Raw genomic sequence first — 24,660 nt, 5'->3', positions numbered from 1 at the left:
AATTCACATTCTCACCCACTCCATCCCCCAGAGTAACCTGTATTCTAGATTCTGACTAAATGAGTTTGTTTTTTTAATTATTTCAAATCAGCGAGTTCATATAATATTTGTCCTTTTATGTCTGGCTTATTTCACTCAACGTGATGTCTTCACTGTCCACCAATGTTGTCACATATATCAGGATTTCATTCCTTTTTATGGTTAAATAATATTCCACTATAGGTATATACCACATTTTATTTATCCATTCATTGGTTGATGGATACTTGAGTTGCTTCTATCAATTAGCAATTGTGAATAATGCTTCTATGAACATCAGTGTGTGAATACCTGTTTAAGTCCTTGCTTTAAATTCTTTGGGTATAGACCTGGTAATGGGATTGCTGGGTCATATAGTAGTTCTATACTTAGCCTTCTGAGGAATTGACAAATTGTCTTCCACAAAAACTACACCATTTTACATTCCCACCAGCAATGAATGATGTTGCTATTTCTCCTCATCCTCTCTGACACTTACTATTTTCCATTTTTTAAAATAGCAGCCTTCCTAATGTAGTTTTGATTTGCATTTCCCTGATGGCTAGTGATATTGAGCATCTTTTCATGTGCTTTCAGGCCATTTGTATACCTTCATTGGAGAAATGTCTGTTCAAGTATTTTGACCATTTTTAACTGTTTTTTTTTTTTGCCATTTTGTTTTTAAGTTGAAGGATTTCCATATATATACTGGATTTTAATCCTTTATTGGTTATATGTTTTCTTAATATTTTCTCCCATTGTTTAGGTTGCCTTTTTACTTTCATGATAAGGCCCTTTGAGGAAGAAAAAAATTTTATTTTGGTGAGGTACCATTTATCTGTTATTTCTTTTGTTGCTTTTGCTTTGGGTCTAAGAAACCATTGCCTAATACATGGTCTTGAAAATGCATCCCTATGGTTTTCTTCTAGGAGTTTGATAGTTCTAGCTCTTATATTTAGGTCTTTGACAAAGAGTTTATTTTTGTATAAGGTGTGCGGTAGGGGTTCTCCTTTTTTAAAAATTTTATTTTTTAATATATTTTTTTTATTCTCTCCTCCCCTCATTGTTTTGCACTCACTGTCTACTCTCTGCTTGTCTCCTTTTTTGGAGGCATCAGGAACCAAACGTAGAACCTCACTGTGGAAGGGAGGCACCCAGTCACATGAGCCACCTCTGCTCTCTGCTTGCTGTGGCTCTCATTGTGTTTCCTGCCTGTGTCTCTAAATTGAGTCATCTCACTGCATCATGTTGTTGCATCAGCTTGCTGTGCCAGTCCGTTGTGTCAGTTCACTGTCTTGCTAGTCTTCTTTAGGAGGCACCAGCAACAAACCTGGGACCTCCCGTGAGGTAGGCAGGTACCCAACTGCTTGAGCCACATCCACTTCTCCCTTCTCTTTTTGCAAATCCAGTTTTCCTAGCACCATATTTGAAGAGACTTTTCTTTCCCAATTGAGTAATCTTTGCCACCTTGTCAAAAATCAGTCGGCTGTAAATGTAAGGCTTGACGTCTGACCTTTCAATTCAATTCCATTGGCGTATGTCTGTCCTTGTTCCATTACCATGATGTTTTGATTACTGCATGTTTGTAATATGTCTTAAGATCGGGAGGTATGAGTCCTCCAACTTCATTCTTCTTTTTCAAGAAGACTTTAGCTATTTGAGCCCCTTACCCTTCCATATAAATTTGATGATTGACTTTTCCATTTCTGCAGAGAAGGTTCTTGGAATTTTGATTGGGATTGCATTTGAACCTATACATTGTTTTATAAAGTATTGACATCTGAATGTTATTTAGTCTTTTAATAAATGAATGTGGAGTATCCTTCCATTTATTTAGGTCTTCTTGAATATCTTTTAGCAAGGTTTTCTGTGTACATGTCCTTTACATTCTTGGTTAGTTTTATTCTTAGATATTTGATTATTCTAATCCCTATTGTGAATGGAATTTTTTTTCCTTGATTTCCTGTTCCAGTTGTTCATTGATTATATTTAGAAGCATTACTGAAATTCAGATGTTTATCTTGTACCCTATTACTTTGCAGAATTTATTTGTTAGCTCTAGCAGCTTTGTTGTGGATTTTTCAGGATTTTTTGTATATAGGATCATATCATCTGCAAAGAAGGAAAGTTTTACTTCTTCCTTTCCAATTTGGATGCATTTTATTTCTTTTTCTTGTGTAATTGCTGTGGCAAGAACTTCCAGTATAATATTGAATAACATTCGTGACAGCAGATCTTGTTCCTGACCTTGTAGGAAAGCTTTCAGTCTTTCAACATTAAGTAGGATGTTAGCTGTGGGCTTTTCATGTATGCCCTTTATTATGTTGAGGAAGTTTCCTTCTATTCCGAATGTTCTAAGTGTTTTTATCATGAAATGTGCTGTATTTTGTAAAATGCCTTTTCTGCATCAATTCAGACAATAGTGGTTTTTTTCCCCTTCATTCTGTTAATGTGGTGTATTGCATTAATTAATTTTCTTAGTGGAACCCTGCATTGTAATTGTTAATTGGTCTAACATTGCTTATTTCCCAGAAATATAGAACTGCAACTGCATTAGTTAATGCAAAGCTGTAGGCAAATGGAAAAGGCTGTTCTTGGGTTAGTTTTAATAAGGTATTTTTTAATTCCCAGGGGAGTCAAGAAGAGGACTTAGTATGTACGATTTAATATTATAGAACTTGTTGCTGACGAGTATCAGTGATGGCTAGAAACATGAATATGTGCTGTTTTAATTATGGTGGTTGAGTCATTTGCCTTTAATATTGTTACCCCTTGTATTAGTCAGCCAAAGGGGTGCTGTTGCAAAGTACCAGAAATCTGCTGGGCATTATAAAGGGTATTAATTTGGGGTAGGAGCTTATAGATACCAGGCCATAAAGCATAAGCTACTTCCCTCAACAAAGTCTATTTGGAGCAAGATGGCTGCCGATGTCTGTGAGGGTTCAGGCATCCTGGGTTCCTACATTCCTGGGGCTTGCTTTTCTCTGGGTTTAAGGTTCCTTTCTTCCTGGGGCTGACTTCTCTTTCCTCTGTTAGCTTACTTCCCAGGGCTCCAACTTAAGTCTTTAGCATCAAACTCCAACATCAGAAACCCTCGCATCAAAAGCTCCAACTCTGTCCTTTGCCATGCCTCTTATCTGTGAGTCCCTACCCACCAAGGGGTGGGGAGTCAAAGCCCTAATCATAACTTAATCATGCCTAGGTACAGATCAGATTAAGCATATTCCAATATTTCTTTTTGGAATTCATAAATAATATTAAACTGCTACACCCCTGTTGCTTATGAAATGAAGGCAATGATTATAAAATATTTATTATTTTGTTTTGTAACTGGTTCAAGGTTTCCAGGCCTGGGACCATGTTTATTCCTTTATTATTTGTCTACTTATCTATCACTACTATCATGGTTATCGTACAATTTAGGGGAGACTTTTATTTCCTCTAAGAAATTAGACTAGTGGCCAGGTGTGATAATCCATCATATGCTTTACTCATTGTATAACTGTACTTTATAGTTGATTACACTATTTCTGAATTCTTCTAAGTTCTATAACCAGTAAACTTCACAAATCACTTCCCAGTGAAATTCAGTTTTTTTAATGGAAGGTCATTTTCGTTCTTGTACACCTCTCTTGTATTGTAGAGAACTGGAAAAAAATGACTTTCTATGAAAGCAATTTGTTTTCTTTGTCCAGACATATTATATCAGTCTGATAGACTTGATAAAACAATGGTATTCTTTATAATGCACACAGCCATAAAGTAATTGAATAATCTTCCTCTGCTTTTTTTTTTTTTTTTTTTAAGATTTATTTATTTATTTATTTCTCTCCCCTTCCCTTCCCCACCCCGGTTGTCTGTTCTCTGTGTCTGTTTGCTGCATCTTCTTTGTCCACTTCTGTTGTTGCCAGCGGCACGGGAATTTGTGTCTCTTTTGTTGAGTCATCTTGCTGTGTCAGCTCTCCGTGTGTGCAGCACCATTCCTGGGCAGGCTGCACTTTCTTTCACAGTGGGCAGCTCTCCTTACAGGGGGCACTCCTTGCACGTGGGGCTTCCCTACACGGGGGACACCCGTGCATGGCTCGGCGCATAAGCACTGCGCATGGGCCAGCTGCACATGGGTCAAGGAGGCCCGGGATTTGAACCGCGGACCTCCCATGTGGTAGACGGACGCCCTAACCACTGGGCCAAGTCCACCGCCTCTTCCTTTGCTTTGTTTTCAGTATTTTGCTAATTACGATTCTATTTAGTGCATTCTTCCTTGTCTTAGATTTAGAGTTCTTTTTTTTTCACCAGAATTCTTCCTCTAACTACAGAATTACCTGAACAGAGTTTTTAGTATTCATGATGTGCTGTACAACAACCAAGCATTTATATGATGGAGTTGAGTAGGCAAGGTTGTAGTGTGTGGGGAGAGTGGGGGGATAGCATTGTATGAATATGCCAGGAATTTGGTCATTTGAAAGACTGTTGTGCCTCTGAGTACAACTAGGTATTGTGCTTTACAGAGTCTCATTTTCAACAGGGTAACCTAGCTTTTATAAGTACTGCAATACTTTTTAAAAATTATTCATAATACTAAATGAAATTGTATGCTGGTCCTTTGTGTTGCTTTTATGTATCTAATAATTACTTTCAGTCCTTTAAGGAATAGGACTGTGTCATTGTAGGATGGTTTTCTTCAGAGAGTACAAAGAACGGGGGGTATATGATTCTATTAGGAATCATTAGGGAAAATCTGCCAGGAAATAGAGGGGGAAAATAATCTCTGGAGGATTCTTCTAGACTTTCACTTCTAATGTTTCATATTTTTTACTTTCGTAAGCATTTATGATATTTTGCAATAAGTAAAACTAATATGAATATATCAATACCTTTTAAAAAGAAAATGATATAAAATGAAAACCTAAATTTTTAGAGCAGCTATGAAGAGAGTACTTGATATTCTATTTCTGTATGTTTCTTCATTATTATTTACCTATGAAATATTTTATACCAGTAAAAATACTTCATAGTCTCTCAGAGGCTTTTGTGTAGATTATGACTGTCTAATAAAATTGTCATGTTACTTGATTATTTAAACTTTTACTTTTATTCTAAAAATATTAAAACTCTTGAGAGATATATGTTAATCAAAAGATACATATATTTGCTTGGATTATCTTTGACACATATCAAAATATACCTTTTTATCTCCTGAAGAACTGTCTCATTTTGACTGTCTTTGAATTCTATAGCTATATTAATAAAAGTTATAACCATTATTTATTGTTTATCCCGAGTACCAGGCACCGTTTTAAATACTTTTATCTGTATTTACTCCTTTAATTCTCACAGAAACACTACAACCTCGTTCCTATTTTTAAGCACTGTTTTACAAAGAGAACACTAAAGCAGGTACAGAGAGATTACATAATATGGCATGGTCACACAGCTAGTAAGTGACAGAGGCAAAATTCAAACCCAGGAAGTCTTGCTCTATAGCCCCTGCTCTTCAATACTACTCCATCTTGGCTCTCTGAATAAAAGTTATATCATTTTATGTCAGTCAACAATTATTTACCAATATTTACCATGTGTCCATAAGACATACATTATCAAAGGAAGTTTTCTATTATGTCAAGGGGTTAAAAAATGAATAGGAACTTACTAAAAAAGGCACACGCAAAAAAAAATATATAAAATGCAAGTCAGAAGGTTTATAATAGGAACATTGGGAAAGGAAGGATTGCTTTGATTAAGAGGCATTCGAGTTGGTTTAAAAGAAGTGATGTTCTCATTAGGATAAGCTTGCAGGGAAGATATACAGTGGATGATAAAACCTAAAAGGTAGGTTTAGGCAAGAATGTGTAGAACTTAGAATGCCACCCAAGGAGTTTTGCCATTAGCCTTCAAAGAGTTTTGAGCAAGTAAAGTAGCATTCTAATGATTGCATTAGGTCCAAAATGATAGCAGCATGAAAAACAAATTAAAGATGGTTTATTGGAGGGGAACAGGGATAGTTCAGTGGTTGAGTGGCTGCTTCCCATATAACAGGTCCCAGGTTCAAACCCTGGTGCCTCCTAAAAAACAAAACAAAACAAAACTAAAAAGGTGTATTGGTTTTGGGTGGATGTCAGTAAATTGAGATTGCATCAAGATGGCAGATTACCAGGTATGTCCATCATTCCCTTCTTAAATCTTCAAAAAAAAACCGGAGCTTTATTTTGTTTTGTTTTTAAGAGTAAATCTCCCAACAGTGCTGGAAAACTAGTGTGCTGTATCATAAACTTCAAAAGATAAAAAGCAAACAGGATTGGACTGTTAAGGAAAACCACACTCTAAAGCATGTAGGAGAGGACTGTTTCAGAAGAAGAGGGATAGGGGTTGGGGTTTCTGGTTGTGTTCCAAATCAGACACTGAGGGACCTGAGGCCATCAGAAGAGTGAGCAATTGGAAAATTGCACGAAGAGCAGCAGTGCAAATTAGCTCCTTCCCGTTTCCTTGCAAATGTTAAACAGAAGGCAGCTGATTCACAATCAAAGGCAGTGAATTGGAGCTTTATCTAGAGAGGCAATGTATTGCCTAGATAGCTAGTGAGGCCTAGGAAAGAAAAGCAACCAGAACATCCCACCTAGCAGCATGTCCCTGACATCTATGACAGGTGAACTGAGAATTCCAAAAAGATAAACAGTCAGGAAATATCAAACATTTGAAGTAAACCAGTACCATTAAAGAAGATGCCAAACTCAACAAGTAGAATCAACACCTAAGGAAATTAAATTAATACAGCTAACAAAAAGAGACTTTAAAATAAGTTAGGCAGGGAAGTGGATTTGGCCCAATGGATAGGGCATATACCTACCGCATGGGAGGTCCAAGGTTCAAACCCAGGGCCTCCCGACCCATGTGACGAGCTGGCCCACACGCAGTGCTGATGCGCTCAAGGAGTGCCGTGCCATGCAGGGGTGTCCCCGTGTAGGGGAGCCCCACATGCAAGGAGTGCACCCCATAAGGAGAGCCACCCAGCATGAAAAAAGTGCAGCCTGCCTAAGAATGGTGCCGTGCACATGGGGAGCTGATGCAGCAAGATGGCACAACAAAAAGCGACACAGGTTCCGGGTGCCGCTGACAAGAATACAAGCAAAACACAGAAGAACACACAGCATATGGACACAGAGAGCAGACAACTGGGAGGGGGCAGGGAAGGGGAGAGAAATAAATAATTTTTAAAAAAGGACATGAACACATTAAAATAAATAAATAAATAAGTTAGGCAATATCTTCAGGTAGTCTTTAAGAGAATACTGGATCCATGAATAAAAATAGTTACTGAAAATTTAAATATAATTATTGACACTTTAAAAATACTTTTAAATTAGAAGAATGATACAGTAGGCCCAATTGAAAAGAAATTAACGAGTTGACAAATTAAATGGAGGTATTATCTGAGAACATAGCACAAAGAGACAATGACAACTGGATGAAAAGTATAAAGGAAAAAAGAGAGGAAAGGTAGAACCAGAAGTTTCAATATACATCTCAGAAATAGCTCAAGAAAAGATAAATTGGAGTAGGGGAGATAATATAAGAAATAATAGAATTTAACTGATGATATATATATATATTGTGTATGGAGCAAAATGGTAAATGGCCAGTGCCTGGACACATCATCATATTTCAGAACACCAAAGATAAAGAGATAATTTTTTTTTCTAGAAAGAAAAAAAATTACCTGAAAAGAATAGTAATCAGATTTCAGTACTCTGCAATACCATATTTACCATATTATATATATATATATTGCACGCATGCAGTGGATGCTGTGGAGGGCCCCTCAGGTTCCTCTCTGCCCTTCAGGACTGAAGCCCTCATTCCCTACCTGCTTGGAGTGTGGGCAGCTAACAGTAATCCATTGAGCCTCTCTCGAAGAATTGCTGTCTGTTAGAGAAGGTCATCTTGTCCAACCAAGGTAATGTCCCTGTCCCTGGAGCATCCTACAATCCAGTAACTTGTCAATATAGGGATATAAAGGTCTAACCCCTTTGCCTCAGTTTAGGACAACCCTGAAGGGCATCCCAGCATCAGAACTTTCTAAAGGATATCCTAAAGTCTCTGTTGTTACTGTGCTGCCATTCAACTTCTCCCTCTCCCCCCGTGTAGATCCTGAGGCCAGCCACCTCCTAGTAAACTTCTTGCTTGCAAACCTTTATCTGAGTTGGTTTCCCAGAGAATGTAATTTGTCACAATATTGTTTTCCAACACCCAAAGGACACTCACTAAAATTAAGTATGTATGAGGATACAAAGAAAATCTCAACCAATTCCTTAAAATAAGGACCAGAGACCACATTCTCTGACTAGAGTAAAATATGATCAGACTTTGACAATAACCCTCAGCAACCCCTGACCCCCCAAATTTGTATTCATCCCTACTCACAAACACGTTAGCATCTCTGTAGAATTCAAGTGCTGTGCATGTAGCAAGCACTTCCATAGAAATAATATCTTAATGATTATTGTGAGGGCCACATAAAATTTAATAGATAGAGAATAGTTTCTTATGAAACAGCTAACCAAATTGAGTCATTTTGAAGCATTTTATTTTTCCTACCTGAAATCATAAGAAAAGGAAAATGAGTGCCCACCTTTCATAATTTTATAAAGTACATCTTATTTCACAAAATGTCAGCTTACCACCATGTAGAGTAGCTGTTTAATATTGGGTACCTAATTCCTAGGAAAGTTATGGGGAATAGAATGAAAATAATGAATATGAAATAAGAAAATTTGAAAGCATACTTATTTTTTTAGTTTATCAAAATGTTTTTCCTGAACTTAATTCATGTACTCTTGATGTTTGATGGAAACCTTAAAGTTAAGACTTGAATGATTAAAATTTACAGCATTTTTGTCTTCCACCTGGTCTAGACCATGTTTATACCTTAAAATTGATTATTACCAATAAATGCAACCCTTTCTCCTTCCTTACTTTCAGTAATCTCAATTTCAAGATTCTAATTCTTAACTTCCCAGCTTACTCACTCTAATACATCAATCTAAATAATCTTTCCATTAGGAGCTCTAATCCATTGATTACCTTTTCCCTGTCTCTCCCCACTCTACTTTGATTCTCTCACTTCCCTTCTTACCCATTTAAAAGTATTTTTGCCCATTGGTATCATTCCCTTGCATATACTCTCAATTCCCTTTCCCCTCTCTTATTTTGCTGTGTATTCTTATTAAAACCTCCAACTCTGATTAAATTCAACTCTTCACCTAATCTTTGCCTGTGCCTGACCCTTTCTATGGCAGCTGAATGTGCTGGCAAAGACCAAATAACTGTGCTTCATGATCTCTCTGTATATTCGTGAACACTAACCCCAAGTGGGCCTTAATTGCTCAACAATCATATTGTACTTCCCTAGTCCATTCAATCTTCTGTTCTCCTAAGATGTATTTCTTATCTTCCTTTCTCTCCTGAGATCCCGTATAGTCCTCCTTTATCTGTACTCTCAACTGATGACAATCTTGCTGTCTTCTTCATTGGAAAATAGAATCAATTGAAAGAGAACTTCTAGAGGAATCTTTCCAGGGAGATGTAAATGTTCTATGTCTTGTATAAGGTGGTTATTACATGGGTGTATACATTTGACCAAGTTCATGGGACAGTATACTAAAATTAATACATATGATTGCATGTAAGTTATCTTAATAAAGAAATAAAAATGAAAAACTTCCCTAAGTTCCCACTACCACATATACCCATCTACCTGCAACTGAGCCTATTTACTTGGTCTACTCTCTTGATGAAATTCCTGGTATCCTTTATAAGGCCAACTCCTCTGCTTACCCACTTGATTTCATCTCTTCAGCAGTTTTCTCTTTTCCCCGTTGCTTCTTCAATTTTTCCCTTTGTTGGATCATTCCCATCATTTGTAAACAATATGACTCCCCAAAACTCTCCTGATCCCACTTCTCTTTCCAGTTACTGCTCCATTCTTCTCCTCCTCTATATAATGTAACACCTCAAAATAGTTTCCCGTACTCACGTTATCCAATTTGTCCTCTCCCGTTCTTTTTTATTTTTTTTATCTCTCTCTCCTCCTCCCCCCCTCTTTGTCTGCTGTCTGTGTCCATTTGCTGTGTGTTCTTCTGTGTCCTCTTGCGTTCTTGTCAGTGGCACCGGGAATCTGTATCTCTTTCTGTTTCATCATTTTGCTGCATCAGCTCTCTGTGTGTGTGGCACCACTCCTGGGCAGGCTGTGCTTTTTTTTGCTTGGGGCAGCTCTCCTTGCAGGGGAACATTCCTTGCATGTGGGGTTCCCCTATGCAGGAGACACCCTTGCATGACACAGCACTCCTTGCATACATCAGCACTGCGCATGGGCCAGCTCACCACACGGGTCAGGATGCCGTGGGTTTGAACCCTGGGCCTCCCATATGGTAGGCAAACGCTTTTATCAGTTGAGCCAAATCCACTTCCCTCCTATTCTCTCTTGAAACCACAATAAATCAGGTTTTGCACCCACTGCTTCTCTGAAACTGGCTGTTGTTAAGAATATCAGTGACTCCATATTGATAAACCTAATGCTGAATTTTCTATTTTCATCCTATTTGGCTTAACAGCAGCATTTGACACTGTTGATAACTCCCTTGTCCTTGAAATTTTTCTTCACCTATCTTTCAGGAAATAACTTTCCTGAATTTTTTTCTTTCCTAGCTGTCCATACCTCCACAGTCTCCTTTGCTTATCTTTCCTCATCTTCTTAACCTTTTAATGATGTAGTGCCCCTGGGCCACCTCTTCCTTGGTGATCTCTTCTAGTTCATAGTTTTAAATACTCTGTACATGTTATTGACTTCCATTGTCATCTGCAGCATGGAAGACTCCCTTGAACTCTCAACTCATAGCCAACTATGTATTTAATATTGCCACTTAGATATTACTCAAATGTAGTGTGTTCAAAACCAAACTTCTCAGGACTTGTCCTGCCAGATGAAGATGTACTATAGAGTTTTAATAATTAATACAGTATTTAGATGTGAGAATAGGCAATTAGTCCAGTGGAACTGAATAGAAAACTGAGAAAGACTCACACATACATGGAAACCTTACATAGAACAGAACTATCATTGGAGTTCAATGGGGAAAGAGGAAAGATGTTCAATATATAGTCCTAGGACAATTAAATATCCATAAGGAAAACATTAAAATGGATCTGTATCTCACATCATGGACAAAAATTAATTCTGTATTAAATAAGCCCATATCCATAAGGTCCAGGACTTAAATATAAGACAAAACTTTAAAAAAAATTTGAAGACAACAGAGAAGAATATCTTTATGACTTGTGGAAGGGAAGAATTCCTTAAGAAACAAAAAGCACAAATCATAAATGAAAAAAAAACTTTAATTTTATCAAAATTAAGTAGTTCTGTTCATCAAAAAACATGCTAAACAAAACTCAAAGACAAGTTATATACTGGGAGAAGGTATTTGCATCATACATAAATGACAAATAATTAGTGTCAGTATATATTAAGAATGACAATCAAAAAGAAAAGGAATAACCCAATGGAAGAATAGAGAATAATCAAGAATAAGTTTTTTACAGAAGAGAATATGTGAAAAGACACTCAACTTCTTTAGTGATCAAGGAAATGTAAACTGAGAACAACACAGTATACCACTTCACACCATCAGAATGGCAAAATTAAAGTCAAGCCAATATCAAATGTTGGCTTCAGTGTGGATACTGGAAATTCTTATACAATGATGGTTGAGGGTAAATTGTTAAAACCACTTAAGAAAATAAACCACTTCACAGTTACTGGTAATATTATTTTAATTCAGCTTAATAGTGGATATATAGGTATTTGTTTCATTATTCCTTAAAGCACAATCTATTTCAAAATTAAAATAGGATTTAAATTTTTTTTTAATTAGAAAGACTAAGTAGATCATTTATACTCTCATATTTATTTTCTGATATCATTTTGTTTCTTTTATTCAGATTTTGAGTTATTAACCATTTATTCCCCTTAAAGGGGAAAGAATTATATCCTAACTTATATCCTAAGCTGATACAATTATAGCATTTAAAAAAAATAAATTTTATTGATATATTTTAATAAAGCATACAATTCACCCAAAGTGTCCAATCAGTGTATTTGGTATAATCACAAAGTTGAACAGTTTGTAAGTAGTTAATTTTAAATCAAGTTGCTTTGATCTCTACTATCTCTATAAAATAAATGTTTTTCACAGTGATGATCTGGGCTAATATTTTGTGTGAGTCCCATAATCTGTTGATGAAAAGAAATGTAATTATTGATTGCCCTCTGATATAGATTACAATGGACTTTACATAGGGCCCCAGAGAAAGCCGAATGAGTAAACTGAAATTTTGCAGTGCGAAAAGTTTTCATACATTCATGCTATTTTCAGGAAAAAGCAGCACCATCAGCATAGACCTGTATTTTTGGAAATAATATAATTCTGGTATTTCATACAGCTGGTGATTTTCTTATTAGGACCATAAGACTGACTTTAATTTTATGTGTATGTATATTTAATAGGAAATTGCCCGGCATTTACGCCCTGGAACCCTCAGAGCAATCTTTGGTAAAACTAAGATCCAAAATGCTGTTCACTGTACTGATCTTCCTGAGGATGGCCTCTTAGAGGTAAGATAAAGTAGGGTAAACATCCTATTAAATATTTCAAGCTCATAAATAATCTCAGCAGTTTCCATGTTTAAGAAGCCTGTTAATGTTCTTGGTTTATACTGTTGCTTGGCTAACTGACAACTAAGTCTGCAACTTTTAAAGACCAAGTTTTCAACAAGTCTGTAGATGCTGTATATAATTAGGTAGTCAAACAATTAAGATATTTCTCTGTGATTGGTATATATTATTGTTTAAAGATCATTTAAAAAGAAAAAAGCTGTAGCTTTAAATAATTATGTGAAATTTGTTTTTAAATCAGGTAGAAATACCATTACCATAGGTAGCTGATCATGGAAATCTTCCACTGAAATTAAAACATTCAAACTACCATTGATGATAATTTTTATCGACCAGGTGCTACCATGATAAATGCTTTGTGTAAATTATTTATTTTAATCTCCACAGTAACTCTAACAGACTGGTATTATTATATCTGTTTTCTCAGGAAAATGAAATTGACATGCAGAGAAGTAACATTTGCAAATCAAATAGCTAATAAGGGAGAAAGCCATATTTTGACCCCTCCTCTATTTAGTTAACATAAAATAAGGAACAATGAAAGAATACTAAGAAAATATAAGTGAATATTGTTCTGATTTTGAAAGTCCTAAGCCAAAACCAAAGAAAGAAATCTTAATGAAAAGACTGAATTTTTTATCTTAAGTTTTTTAAATGTTTATGTCAAAGGAACTAAATGAAACTGAAAGACAAATGATGAATTTAAATGATTAAGTATAAATGACAGAAAAATGGTATCCTTATATATAAAGAATAATTTTAATGAATATCATTTATGTTTTATGTGGTCAAATATATCAGTAGTCATTTTTGATAATCTTTATCTTGAAGTCATACATATAAAAGTCTTCCTCAAACATTTTACTTTCATTTTCTTACCTTTCTTACATTTGAAATGTTCAGTTCACCTGGATTATTTGCTTTTTGGTATGAGGTCTGTATCTAGCCAGCTGTCATATCATTGTTTATTAAAGTCTTTCATCTCTTCATTGTTATTTCTATTTATTAAATATTTATATATATCTGTGCCTGTTTCTGAATTGTCTATTCTATCCCATTTGTCTATGCCAGCAAAATACTTTTTTAAATAATGGATTAGATTGTAGTTCATTGATATTTTGCCAGAGTTTTCACCTATTTTATAAATATTCTCTTCACCTATAGTTTAGGATCTATAGACTAGGTTTGAATAGAGACTGTTAATTCAGCGAGACTGAAATATGAATACCATGAAATCTGTGCCCATTTAAAAAATAGTTCCCAAGGTATGCTTGTGATTTTACACAATTTGAAATAGATTACTAATGGCCTGTGGTTTGCAAAACCATTTACTAAGTAATTAAAATCTTTCTGACCTAACTGCATCAGAGATTTCATTGCAAATTAATGACTGTGCAGTTTAGAAAATTAATCAAAAACCAGAAGTTTGGAACTCCAACATCTTTTTCTAATGTGGCTGATGATACTTGAATAAGTAACTTTTCCTTTTCCTGCTTCACTTCAATGAAATGGAATGGAGAATCCTGATATAGCCTCTTAGTTAGGGATTAACTATTTATAGATTGTTAAATGGGAAAGTTTATAAAGACACTTAAATAAAGGCCAAAAGAGTTATCTATTCATAAATTGAAATCGAAATTCAGAGTGACACAACACAAGCTGTCTGATCAGGGAAGCACTTTGTACTTAAGATCTGCTATCATTAAGTGAACATCTTTTAAATATAGTCTAACCATAAAATTTATTGCCCAATCCAGAATCCTTTCGAAAGGCAGCTCTAATCAGACAGGATGCTCGGACAATAGGCATCAACGGGAACTGTCACAGGCAAACTGGGATGTATGAATTAATATTATTATTGCAAGAAGGAAAAGAGGGTGGTATGTTATTTGTCCTTAATCTTTCCCTAATATGAGGTGTACTGAGCTATGTTGATTTGTGTCATATGTGTAGATCTTAGAAGGTATTATTTCAATGTATATTTTGTCATCATCCATTACTTCATTTATTTATTCTTACAGCAAGCAATTATAAAGCATGTTTTACTTGCCGACATTGTGATAGGGTTTCAAAATCAAATGAGACATTTTCCTTGTCCTCATAGAGCCCCCAGTAAATTTTAGATCTTAAGGATCTTTGCATGAATTTAGAAAATCTGCTTTCTTTGAGTGTTGCTAATGGAAACATAGTCTCTTTTGTGTTCATAGGAAAAAAAAATAGCCGTATGTATAGGATGAGACATTCTAGGATGTTATTTCACTGGCAATGTATCTCAATGTTGTGTAGCAACTATAAGGATCTTAAATTTATTTATGTTTTAAAGAAATCATTGGCAGAAAATTATTTAGCTCAACTAGTAATCAAAGAAATGCTCGATTTCTGCTAATGGTAAAAAAAAGTTTAAGTAATAATACCCACTGCTGGTAAGGACAGAGTAAAATGTATACCGTGATATTTTGGTGACAGCTTTGTGACAAAATGTATTGAAAGCCAGGGAATTTTTCATACAAATTTGAACTGTAATTTTACTTCTTAGGATCTAGTCAGGGGAGAAGGATAGTAGCAGGACTACAATGGAAAGTTATCTGCACAGATGTTCATTGAAGAAGTATCTAAAATGGGAAATAATATACATGTTTAGTGGTGCATCTGATGTTCTCTCCTCTGAGAAACCTTCCATGACACCTAAACTCTTCATTAGGGTCCTTCTCTGTGGTTTCATAGCACTTTGCTTCCCTCTACATGGTATAGTAGCCCACAGTCAAAATAGCTCTAGGTACTCTTAGGCAAGTTATTCCTTCCTCTTTCTCTAGATTTTCTCATTCTGTAAAATGAGGATAAGAGCAGTACCTGCCCTATAGGATAACATAGTACCTAGCACATGATAATTGCTCAATATATGGTAGCAATTATAATTATAGCACATTATCTCTTTGCTTGTCTCTTTTCCCTACAAGACTGTGACTACTCAAAGGGAAGAGATTCTTTTCCCTAGTAGATACAAGCTCTTCAATAAATGGTTTTTGAAGGAAAGATGGGAAGAGTTTGGTTAAATAAATTTGAAGAAGTAGGTACTTTTTTTCTTGTTGTTAAGGATGATAATGAAGACATTCTAGCAATGGCTCCTAACCTTGGTTTCACATTAGAATCACCTAAGCAGCTTGTAAAATACTGATGCCCAGTGCCACCCCCAAAGATTCCTTTTTGTTTTTTCTTTTGAAACAATTTCAAACTTACAGAAAAGTTGCAGGTGCAGTACAAAAATTTTTTTCCTAATCATTTGATAGTAAGTTGCCAAAATAATGCCAACACTCCTAAATATTTTAGTGTGTATTTTTAATTAAGAAAGTAGCATTTTCTTACATAACCACAGTACAATCATCCAAATTAGAAAATTAACATTGATATTTATTCCTGACATCTAATCCTCGGACCACATTCAAGTTTTCCAAATTGTTCCAATAATGTTCTTTAATATCAAAAGGATTTCATGCATTGCATTTGTTTGTCTCTTTAGTCTCTTTCAATCTAGAACAGTTTCTCAGTTTTTCCATGACTCTTGTGACTTTGATGCTGTATTAGTCAGGGTTTGCTAGGGAAACAGAATCAACAAGAGATATCTGTCTATAGTAAGAGATTTATCAGTCTTTCATGTACTCTTGGGGATGCACAAGTTCAGGTTCCGCAGGCAGACTGCAACCAGGACCTCTGATGAAAGTCCAGTGAAGATTTTTGACGAGTTCTGAGAGACTTTGCCTGTCCAAAGACAAGCTGGAAAATTCTCAATAAATGCTGGAATCACTTCCCCTTTTAAGAGATTCAACCGATTGGGTTAAGCGTCACTCATTGCTGATGGCAATCTCCCTGATTGGTGTAATTATAACCAGCTATCTATGATTTACCACTGCAGTAAAGTCAATGGTGACTAAAGTCCATAAATGCCCTTGTATTACAGTTAGCCCAGTGCTTGCTTGACCAAAGAACTGGGTACAATTACCTGGCTGAGTTGATAAAATAACCTAACCATCACAGAGCCTTCAAAGAAACCAAGCAGAGATTCTGGTTTAATTGATCCATTTATTTCTCTGCTCATCAGAAACTTCTCTGAATGGCTTTTATCTGTAGTTCTAAGATACTGGCAAATTCATTTTTCTGTATGGCATATATTGTTCATATAAAGTCATTTTTGGCTCTCTGTTGTCCCTGAAAATGAGTTGGGCTTTGATTTTTTAGCTCAACATTGTCTATTCCTCCCCTCCACTCCACTTCATTAATCCCTCCCTTTCTCATGTTACTGGTGACACCTCTAAGGGCTCGTTTTATTTTTTCCTTACTTTATAGTCCTGAGGGATTCATTGAAAAATTTTCTTCTTTTCTGTCTTTTGCCTTACCCCTATAGTCTGTTCTCAGGATTTTTCTTTCTGATTTTCTCCAACAGGAGCATCCAAAACTTTGTATGTACTGAAATTGAAATTCTCAAAGTTACTGAATGGGTATGGTAAAAAATTCAAGTATAGCTTTAAACTTTGAATTCTGTACAAAAAAAATGATAAAATAGTCATTCATTCAGTTATATATCTAAAACAGTTTTTTTAAACTAAAATCACTGCACTGAGGATACAGCAATAATCAGAACATATGTAGCCTCTGCCTTCGTGGAGCTTACCTTCTAGGAGATGGTATTTATTGTCATTTTTTAAAAGAATGGTAGAACTATGGATTATTCCTCTATTTTTCTTTTCCAAACTTTCTGTAATTTGGTTATATCACTTTTATGATCATAAAATAAAAATTGAAGAAGCATCTAAAAGTCATTTTATATATCCTACACTTTGTATATTTAAACAGTTGAATTTGAACAGTTGCTCAGATTTTTAAAAATCTGAATTTAAATATATAAGTACTTCTGCATGGACAGATTCTTATTCTTGTACATGCTGGAAAATAAAATGAATGAATCAAGGATTAATCAGAAATAAACCTAGATGTAAGGTGACTAAAATGGCTGGACAGGTCCAGATTTCTTGGCCATGATTAGTTCAGGCTTTTGCACCTGACACTCATAATTTATCTTTAGTTTTAGTTTCTATCTTAAAGGAAGAGTTATGATTTTTTACAAGTACAATGTCAAAGAGGGAACAACTTGTACAAAGGCAAAAGTGAGCGGCTTTCTCTTGTAGATCTAAAAATAATTTAATAAGGCTGGGGCTTTGACCATGAGTGGGAAATGGCAATAGACAAGGCTGAAAAAAGTCAGCAGGGGCCTTGTAAAGTCCTCTTAAGACATTTGAACTTTATCCAGAAGGCAATAGGGATCCAAATAAATGTTTTACCCAAGGGAGTAGTACCATCATGTCTGTCTAAAGGTCATTCTGGCTGCAATGTGGAAAATTGATCAAAGTGGGCAAGTCTGGAGATAGAAAAACCAGGAAGAAGGCTGTTGAGGTAATTCAGTGGGAAAAGCTGGTAGCCTGAATGGGTGTGGCAATAGGGGTAGCCAGAAGCAGTAAGCTGCACGAGACTGTGGGGTAGAACTGAAACCTTCAGAGACTAATTGGAAGTGGAGGATAACCTATGGGAATGAGTCGAGGGAGACTGCTAGTACAGGTTGAAAATTCTTTATCTGCAATATCACAATCTAAAAAGGCCTGAAAACCAAAGGTTTTATTCATAAATTTGATGGCCAAAGCTGACCTAAACTTACATAAGGCTATGTGTAGTTTTTTATTTAACACACTTGGTATAATTACACTGCTTCACAATACTAGTGTATTAGATTATGAGACTACCCAGACCCCTTGGGGCATTATATATATATATATATAATAGTATGCTTCTGAATTCCAAAACACCTCTGACACCAAGGATTTCAAATAAGGAATCATGGGGATTGTTTGAAACAGTCTCCATAGAGAGAGAACTGATCATAGACTATAGATTGCAGATAGTATTTAGAATTCACTTATTTGAACGATTACATGTTTCACAGTTTTATTATTTTTCTGGTGAAAAGCTGGATTGACCCAGTGTTGGGTCAATGGGTGCAGTGAGGAAAGATAATTGAGGATGTTAGCAAGAGTGGTTGTAATAAATAAGGAAAGACATAATAAATGGAGTTGGAAGATGAGCGAAGGGGATGGAGATCTTTCTGAGGCTGACAGGTAAGGGTTCCTGGAATAACAGGGAGCTGAAAAGAAGAGGCTGTGATCAGAGTAGCAAGTCTAAATTTAAGATTTCAGAGTCAAAGCCTTTCATGGTGATGATAAAGTTCAGGATATGGCTATGGGAGAGGAAGCCAGAGTAGTGTAGAGGTCAATATGTAAGAAAATGAGCAGCCTTCAACTGAGTGCTCCAAGGAAGCCATGCTGTTGGGGATATTCAGGTTTTGTTTACAGCAAAGAGGCTTTAGTGAAGAGGTTCAAGTTCCAAGAGAGTTTGCTTTAGTACTGAGATTAGCGGGAGCAAGAGGAATACTGGAAGATTGGGCTAAGGAAGAGTCCCAGAGCCATGTAGTAGCAGGAAGGAAGAAAATAGGCAAGTACAATGGCCTTCATCTAGAGTGTGGGGTGTTAAAAGTTAAGGATTGTATTTCTGCTCACTAGTAATAGTGACCCTCAAAATAATGTCTTTAAAAATCCGGACTTTTATATATTTTTTGCCATTTACTTAACAGTCTGACAGTAGGTAGTCTCAAGCCGGTATGGAAGCTCCACAATACCATCAAGAACCCAGGCTCCTCTGTTCCTCTCAGCCATCCTCAGTTCATGCTTTTTGCCTTGTAGTCCCAGGATGGTTGTTAGAGTTGCAGTTATCCCTTGTCTTCCAGGAATGAAGAAGGCAAAGAGCAAAAGGTGAAGAATGCCAGCTGAGGCAGTGCTCCCTTACCCATTCCCCCCACCACCACTATTAAGGAACTTTTTCAGAAGCTTCAGCAGACAGCTACTTAAAATTTATTGATTGGGATTTAGTCCCATGGCCACTCTGTTCTTTGAGGTGAAGCTGGTAAATGTAGTTCTCTTAGTTGAGAACATTACTACCTCTAACAAATCAATATTCTGATAGAAGTAAGGAAAGGAGACTGGATATTGAAGACATCAAGAGCAGTGTCTGCCATAGGTGGCCAACAAGGTTACAGGGTATTTTGCTAACTACCAGGTTTCCAATAGAATTAGCCCCAGGAATTCCCTAGTGCAGTGGTTCCCAAGTGCTCTCTCTGGATCAGCAGCATCTGCATTACTTGAAGATTTAGTGGAACTACGCCAGAGCTAGTGAATCAGAAACTCTGGAGGTAGGGCCTGGGAATCTGTGCTTTAATAATCCTACGCTCCTAACCACCACCACCCCCTCAAATAATTCTAATGCCTCTAAGGTTTGAACATCAAACAATGATTCCTAGTCAATAGAGTGCATCAAAATCACCTGTGGGAGTTGTTGAACCTACATAAGTTTGAAGTTATTCTGTTGTGGTACAGTAGGTTTGGGATGGGTCTCTTGTGTAATTTTTTTTAACGTTTCAGGTAATTCCAATGTAGTTAAGAATCCAGCTGTCATTTGAAACTACAGCCCTAGTTAATGACGGCACACTCAGACTATTTTTAAAGAAGTAGGCCTTGGTTCTGCTTTTGAAGAAAACCTAGACAGTATGAGGAAGCTAGCAAAGGGATTATTTTGCTTTTAGGACTCATTCAGAGTTAGAAACAGCAACATCTGGAATTGAGGGGATCTCTATTCTCAATGGATTCACCACCTCTCCAAGGGAGTCTTATTCTCTGCAATATGGGAAAATAGAATATGACCTGGGTTGATAACCTGGACTCCATGGGGGAAGTCCAAGTGTTGAGGCTGCTATGATGCCCTTCTGGGAATGATTAGAGGCCCATTGTGTTCATGGGTATTGCATGCATACTGAGGCTAACAAGGATAGAGGTTCTGGTTCTCTCACTTTCTATAGGTGCTTATCTGTTACCGCCTCTCTCCACCCCTCCTCCCCTTTCAGCCCCCGCCGCCCTTCCCGCCAGTCCCGCCCATATTGCCAACCTACAATCTGCCCTCTTCCCCAGTAACTGCTTACCTCAGGTCTATCCATCAGCTTCAGCCTGTCCACAGCCGCCCCTTAGCCAACCCTCCCTTCATCACGCCCCTCCCTCTACCCAACCCTATATAACTAAGTGTACTTCCGCAATAAAGCAGACCTGTTCTTGCGCTCAAGCGGTCTCTGTGGTTTTTCCCCAACCGCGCGTCCCCCACGCCTGGAGAACCGGTGCTCCCTCTTGGGGCACCCCCCGCCGGCTGATCGGCAGGAGCAAGCCCCCCCGACTCTTGGGCCTGAGCGAGGACGAAACCCCCACGCTCTGCAACAACTGGCGCCCAACGTGGCGGCTCCTCCCCCGGCCCCTCTCTGCTGCTGCTGCTGCTGCTGTGATCGTCCTCCTCTCCAGGTAGGGACCCCTCGCCCGGACGAGCCCCAAGGGACCCCTCGCCGTCGTCCCGTCCCTATCCTGTCATGGGCGCCTCTTTGTCATTGCGTCAGGCGCCGCAAGTCAGGGCCCTCGCTGTCCTGCTCGATGCCAATGGAGTCCGTGTCTCCTTGTGGCAGCTCCAAAAGTACTGGGATCTCTTGCTCCCCTTTAATCCGTGGCTCGCCACCTGCCAACTCTGGAGCCCGGACACATACTCGCGACTCATAGATCGAGTCACCTCCGCCATGGAGCACGAGAAACTCACCTTCCCAGCAGGCCTCTTACCCGTTCTCGTGGCCATTCGCGCCTGTCTCCTTGGCGCTCCGACCGAAGCCGTTTATGAAGCTTCTCCCAAACGGCCTCTAGACTGTGATCCCGATGAGCCCGCCGACACTGACTCTCTGTCTGACCAACTTGCTGCTGCTCTTGAGCGCAAACCTCCCCGCCCGAGCTCCCCGCAGCAGACAGAAACCACTCCTGCCGCTCCCCAAGATGGCGGACTTCCGCCTTCTTCCCCCACTTCTGCCCAAGATGGCACACATCCGGCTTCTTCTCCGCCGGTGTCCTCCTCCTCCCGCCTCTACCCGCCTCTTCCTGCCCAGTTAGCATCCGGTTCGGGCCCGGAAGCTGCATGGTCGCCATCTTCCGCTAAACCGGATGCGCCCCTCGCGCCATTTTGTCCGCTGCCGGATATGGCTGCTCCGCCATCTTGGCCGGCACCCGGAAGAGTCCCGCCGCCATCTTGTTGCCGCCCGGAAGCCGCTAAGCCGCCATTTTCTCACCCATGTTCCGCTTATCCCTTGCCGCCGCAGTACGGCAATAGCCCTTCACCTGCCTTGGCTGCTCCATCAGTCCCCGGTGCCACGTCTTCTCAAACCCCCCAGCTGTATCCGCTGAATCCGCAGCCCACGCCGCAGCGACCCCAAACTTGGCTACCCTTTACAGCGGAAGAGCTCAGGACCCTCCGCAAAGCTGTAAAGGAAGACGGAATTGGCAGCCCTTATGCGCAGCAACTACTTGAGGAGTTGGGGACCCAACTCGTTCTCCCATATGACTGGATTGCACTAGCCCGTGCCATCCTGACACCGGGTCAATTTATTGAATGGCGCACCCATTACCAAGCGGCTGTTGACCGGCAAATCGTGGAGAATGCCCAAGCTGGCGTCCTCGATCCCTCCGATGCATACACGGGGACCAACAATTATGCAGACCCTCGTTCTTACCTCCAAATTGACCCAGGGTTTTGGCACCGGGTAAAAGTCCTCGTCCAGCGGTCTTTCTCTCTAGTCTCCACCAAGCAGCCCACCAAGCTCGCGCAACTGCTCCAAGACTCTAACGAGACTTTCCCAGCATTTGTCGCCTGCGTCCTGGAAGCTTGCCAGCGGAAAATTTCTAGCGAGGACGCCCAGTTTGTGCTGGCCAAATAACTTATCATAGACGGATGCCTTGCGCCATTCCGAGCCGTAGTCCTCCCCATACGCGATAAAGCTCTGCACGAGTGGGTCCTTGCTTGCCGCGATGTCGACCCGCAAGTCAAAACGCTCACCGCTGCCTTTGCGTCTGCCATGGCTGTTTCGTCCACCTCCACTTCCGTCTGCTTTCGATGCGGCCAGCCCGGCCATTTTGTCCGCGAGTGCTCTCAGCCAGGCCCAGCGCCTCGCTCCGACCTGCCGTCGCGGCGACCAAGGGGCCCTTCTACGCCATGTCCGCATTGTGGGAAAGGATATCACTGGGCCCGTGACTGCCGTTCTGCTCAAAGTCCTCAGCAGCCTTTAAACTCCCAGCAGGGCAGGCCTCAGCCCCTCCCCCAAGAGGCCTCCAGAAGAGTTCCCAAGCCATAATGTGGACAATGCCCATCACGCACCGCCAGAGACCCTCATTAGAGCTTAAAATCGATGGGCAATGGCTCGATGGGCTCCTGGATTCCGGCGCTGAAGTCTCCTGTGTTCCCTTCGAAGTCGCTGCGTTCAATCACTGGCCCCTAGAAACCGGCCCTCAAGTCATCGGTGCCATGGGAGCTGCTACCTCCTGGAAAACGTCCCAGCCACTGCATTGGAGCAACCGGGAAGGCCATGAAGGCCAAATTCGCCCACTCGTCCTTTCGTCTGTCCAGACCATCTTGTGGGGAAGAGATGTCCTCAGCCAGTTAAAAGCCCGAATTACCACAGAGGCCTTCTCAGCTGCGCTGCCCCCCCCCTACTAGGGGCCACTGCTCACATCTCAAGACCTGACCCTATTCCTCTGGAATGGGACACAGAGGAGCCCATCTGGGTCAAGCAGTGGCCCTTACCAACCCTTGGCTCCATCCCCCTCTGCCGTCGGTCCAAATCAGGTTCTCAATCCTCCACAGCCACGGCCTCCCTCTCCGTCCCGCTCCACCGCACCCTCTCCCTCACCTAGCACCCCTCGCTACTGCCTCCCTTAACTCCCACTACCCCAAGCCCCGCTTGCCCCCTACTCAGTACTCCAGCCCTCTCATTAACCTAATCAAAGCTTCCTACACCTCTCTAAACTCCTCTCACCCCAACCTCACCAAAAGCTGTTGGCTCTGCCTGTCCCCCTCTCTTCCTATATATGAACCCGTCGCCACAAACCTCACCTTCAGCGAATCCTCTGAAAATTCTCCTACCGGATGCAACTGGAACACTTCCTCTGTTCCCCTAACCTTCCAATCTGTTTCCTCCACAGGGCGCTGCGTTCATTCCCGCCAAGGTTCCCATCCTCTTATGCACGCCTGCTCTTACTACTCCTCTCCTAGCGCTTCCGCCAAATTCTTAATCCCCCACAACACCTCCCAGTGGCTTTGTACCTCCACGGGATTAACCCCCTGCCTCAACGTCGCCACCCTAAATGCCTCTAAGGAAACCTGCCTGCTTATTTTCCTTGCCCCACGAGTCCTTTTCCATGGAGACGACGAATTCTTTCTCTCTCTTCACGCCCGCCACCTCTCTCCCCACATTCAAAAAAGGGAGCCTGTTACTGCTGTCCTTACCGTCGCCACCCTTTTAGGTCTCGCTGGAGCAGGCACAGGGATCGCCGCCCTTGCTACGCAATCCGCCTCTCTCTCCTCCCTCCGGCAGGCGGTCGATCAAGATATTACCTATCTCCAAGAAGCTGTTGAGCATCTAAAAAACTCCCTTAACTCTCTCTCTGAGGTCGTTCTCCAGAACCGCCATGGCCTTGACCTCCTCCTGCTCAAAGAAGGGGGCCTCTGCGCCGCCCTTGGAGAAGAATGTTGTGTATACGCCAATACCACCGGCCTCGCAGAGGATAGCCTACAAAAGGTCCGCGAAGGCCTGGAGCGACGCCAAAGAGAACGCGACAACGCGAGCTACTCCTCCGCATTCTTCCACTCTCTCCTCCCGTACCTGCTCCCATTCCTAGGCCCCCTTATCATTATCCTTTTAGCCCTCACTGTGGGCCCCTGGGCCATTAGAAGGATAGTCCACCTTGCCA

At 39.9% G+C, this 24,660-nt stretch overlaps 1 protein-coding gene across 2 annotated transcripts in view; it reads left to right on the top strand.

Annotated features, from left to right (window-relative positions):
- The window catches only part of NME7 (NME/NM23 family member 7), a 295,291-nt gene that overhangs the window by 232,865 nt on the left and 37,766 nt on the right, over positions 1-24,660 (top strand). The window contains exon 11 of one of the 2 annotated variants that reach the window (XM_004464181.4): positions 12,578-12,685. The exons of the other annotated variant lie outside the window; for it this stretch is intronic. Within the exon in view, the coding sequence (XP_004464238.1) occupies positions 12,578-12,685 (108 nt within the window). The remainder of the gene's footprint in view (positions 1-12,577; positions 12,686-24,660) is intronic. 2 annotated transcript variants of the gene reach the window in all.

Source organism: Dasypus novemcinctus, chromosome 13, assembly GCF_030445035.2.
Source record: "Dasypus novemcinctus isolate mDasNov1 chromosome 13, mDasNov1.1.hap2, whole genome shotgun sequence".
Taxonomy (NCBI): Eukaryota; Metazoa; Chordata; class Mammalia; order Cingulata; family Dasypodidae; genus Dasypus; species Dasypus novemcinctus.
The sequence above is the reverse complement of the archived record's forward strand: the minus strand, read 5'-3'. Positions and strand labels throughout refer to the sequence as shown.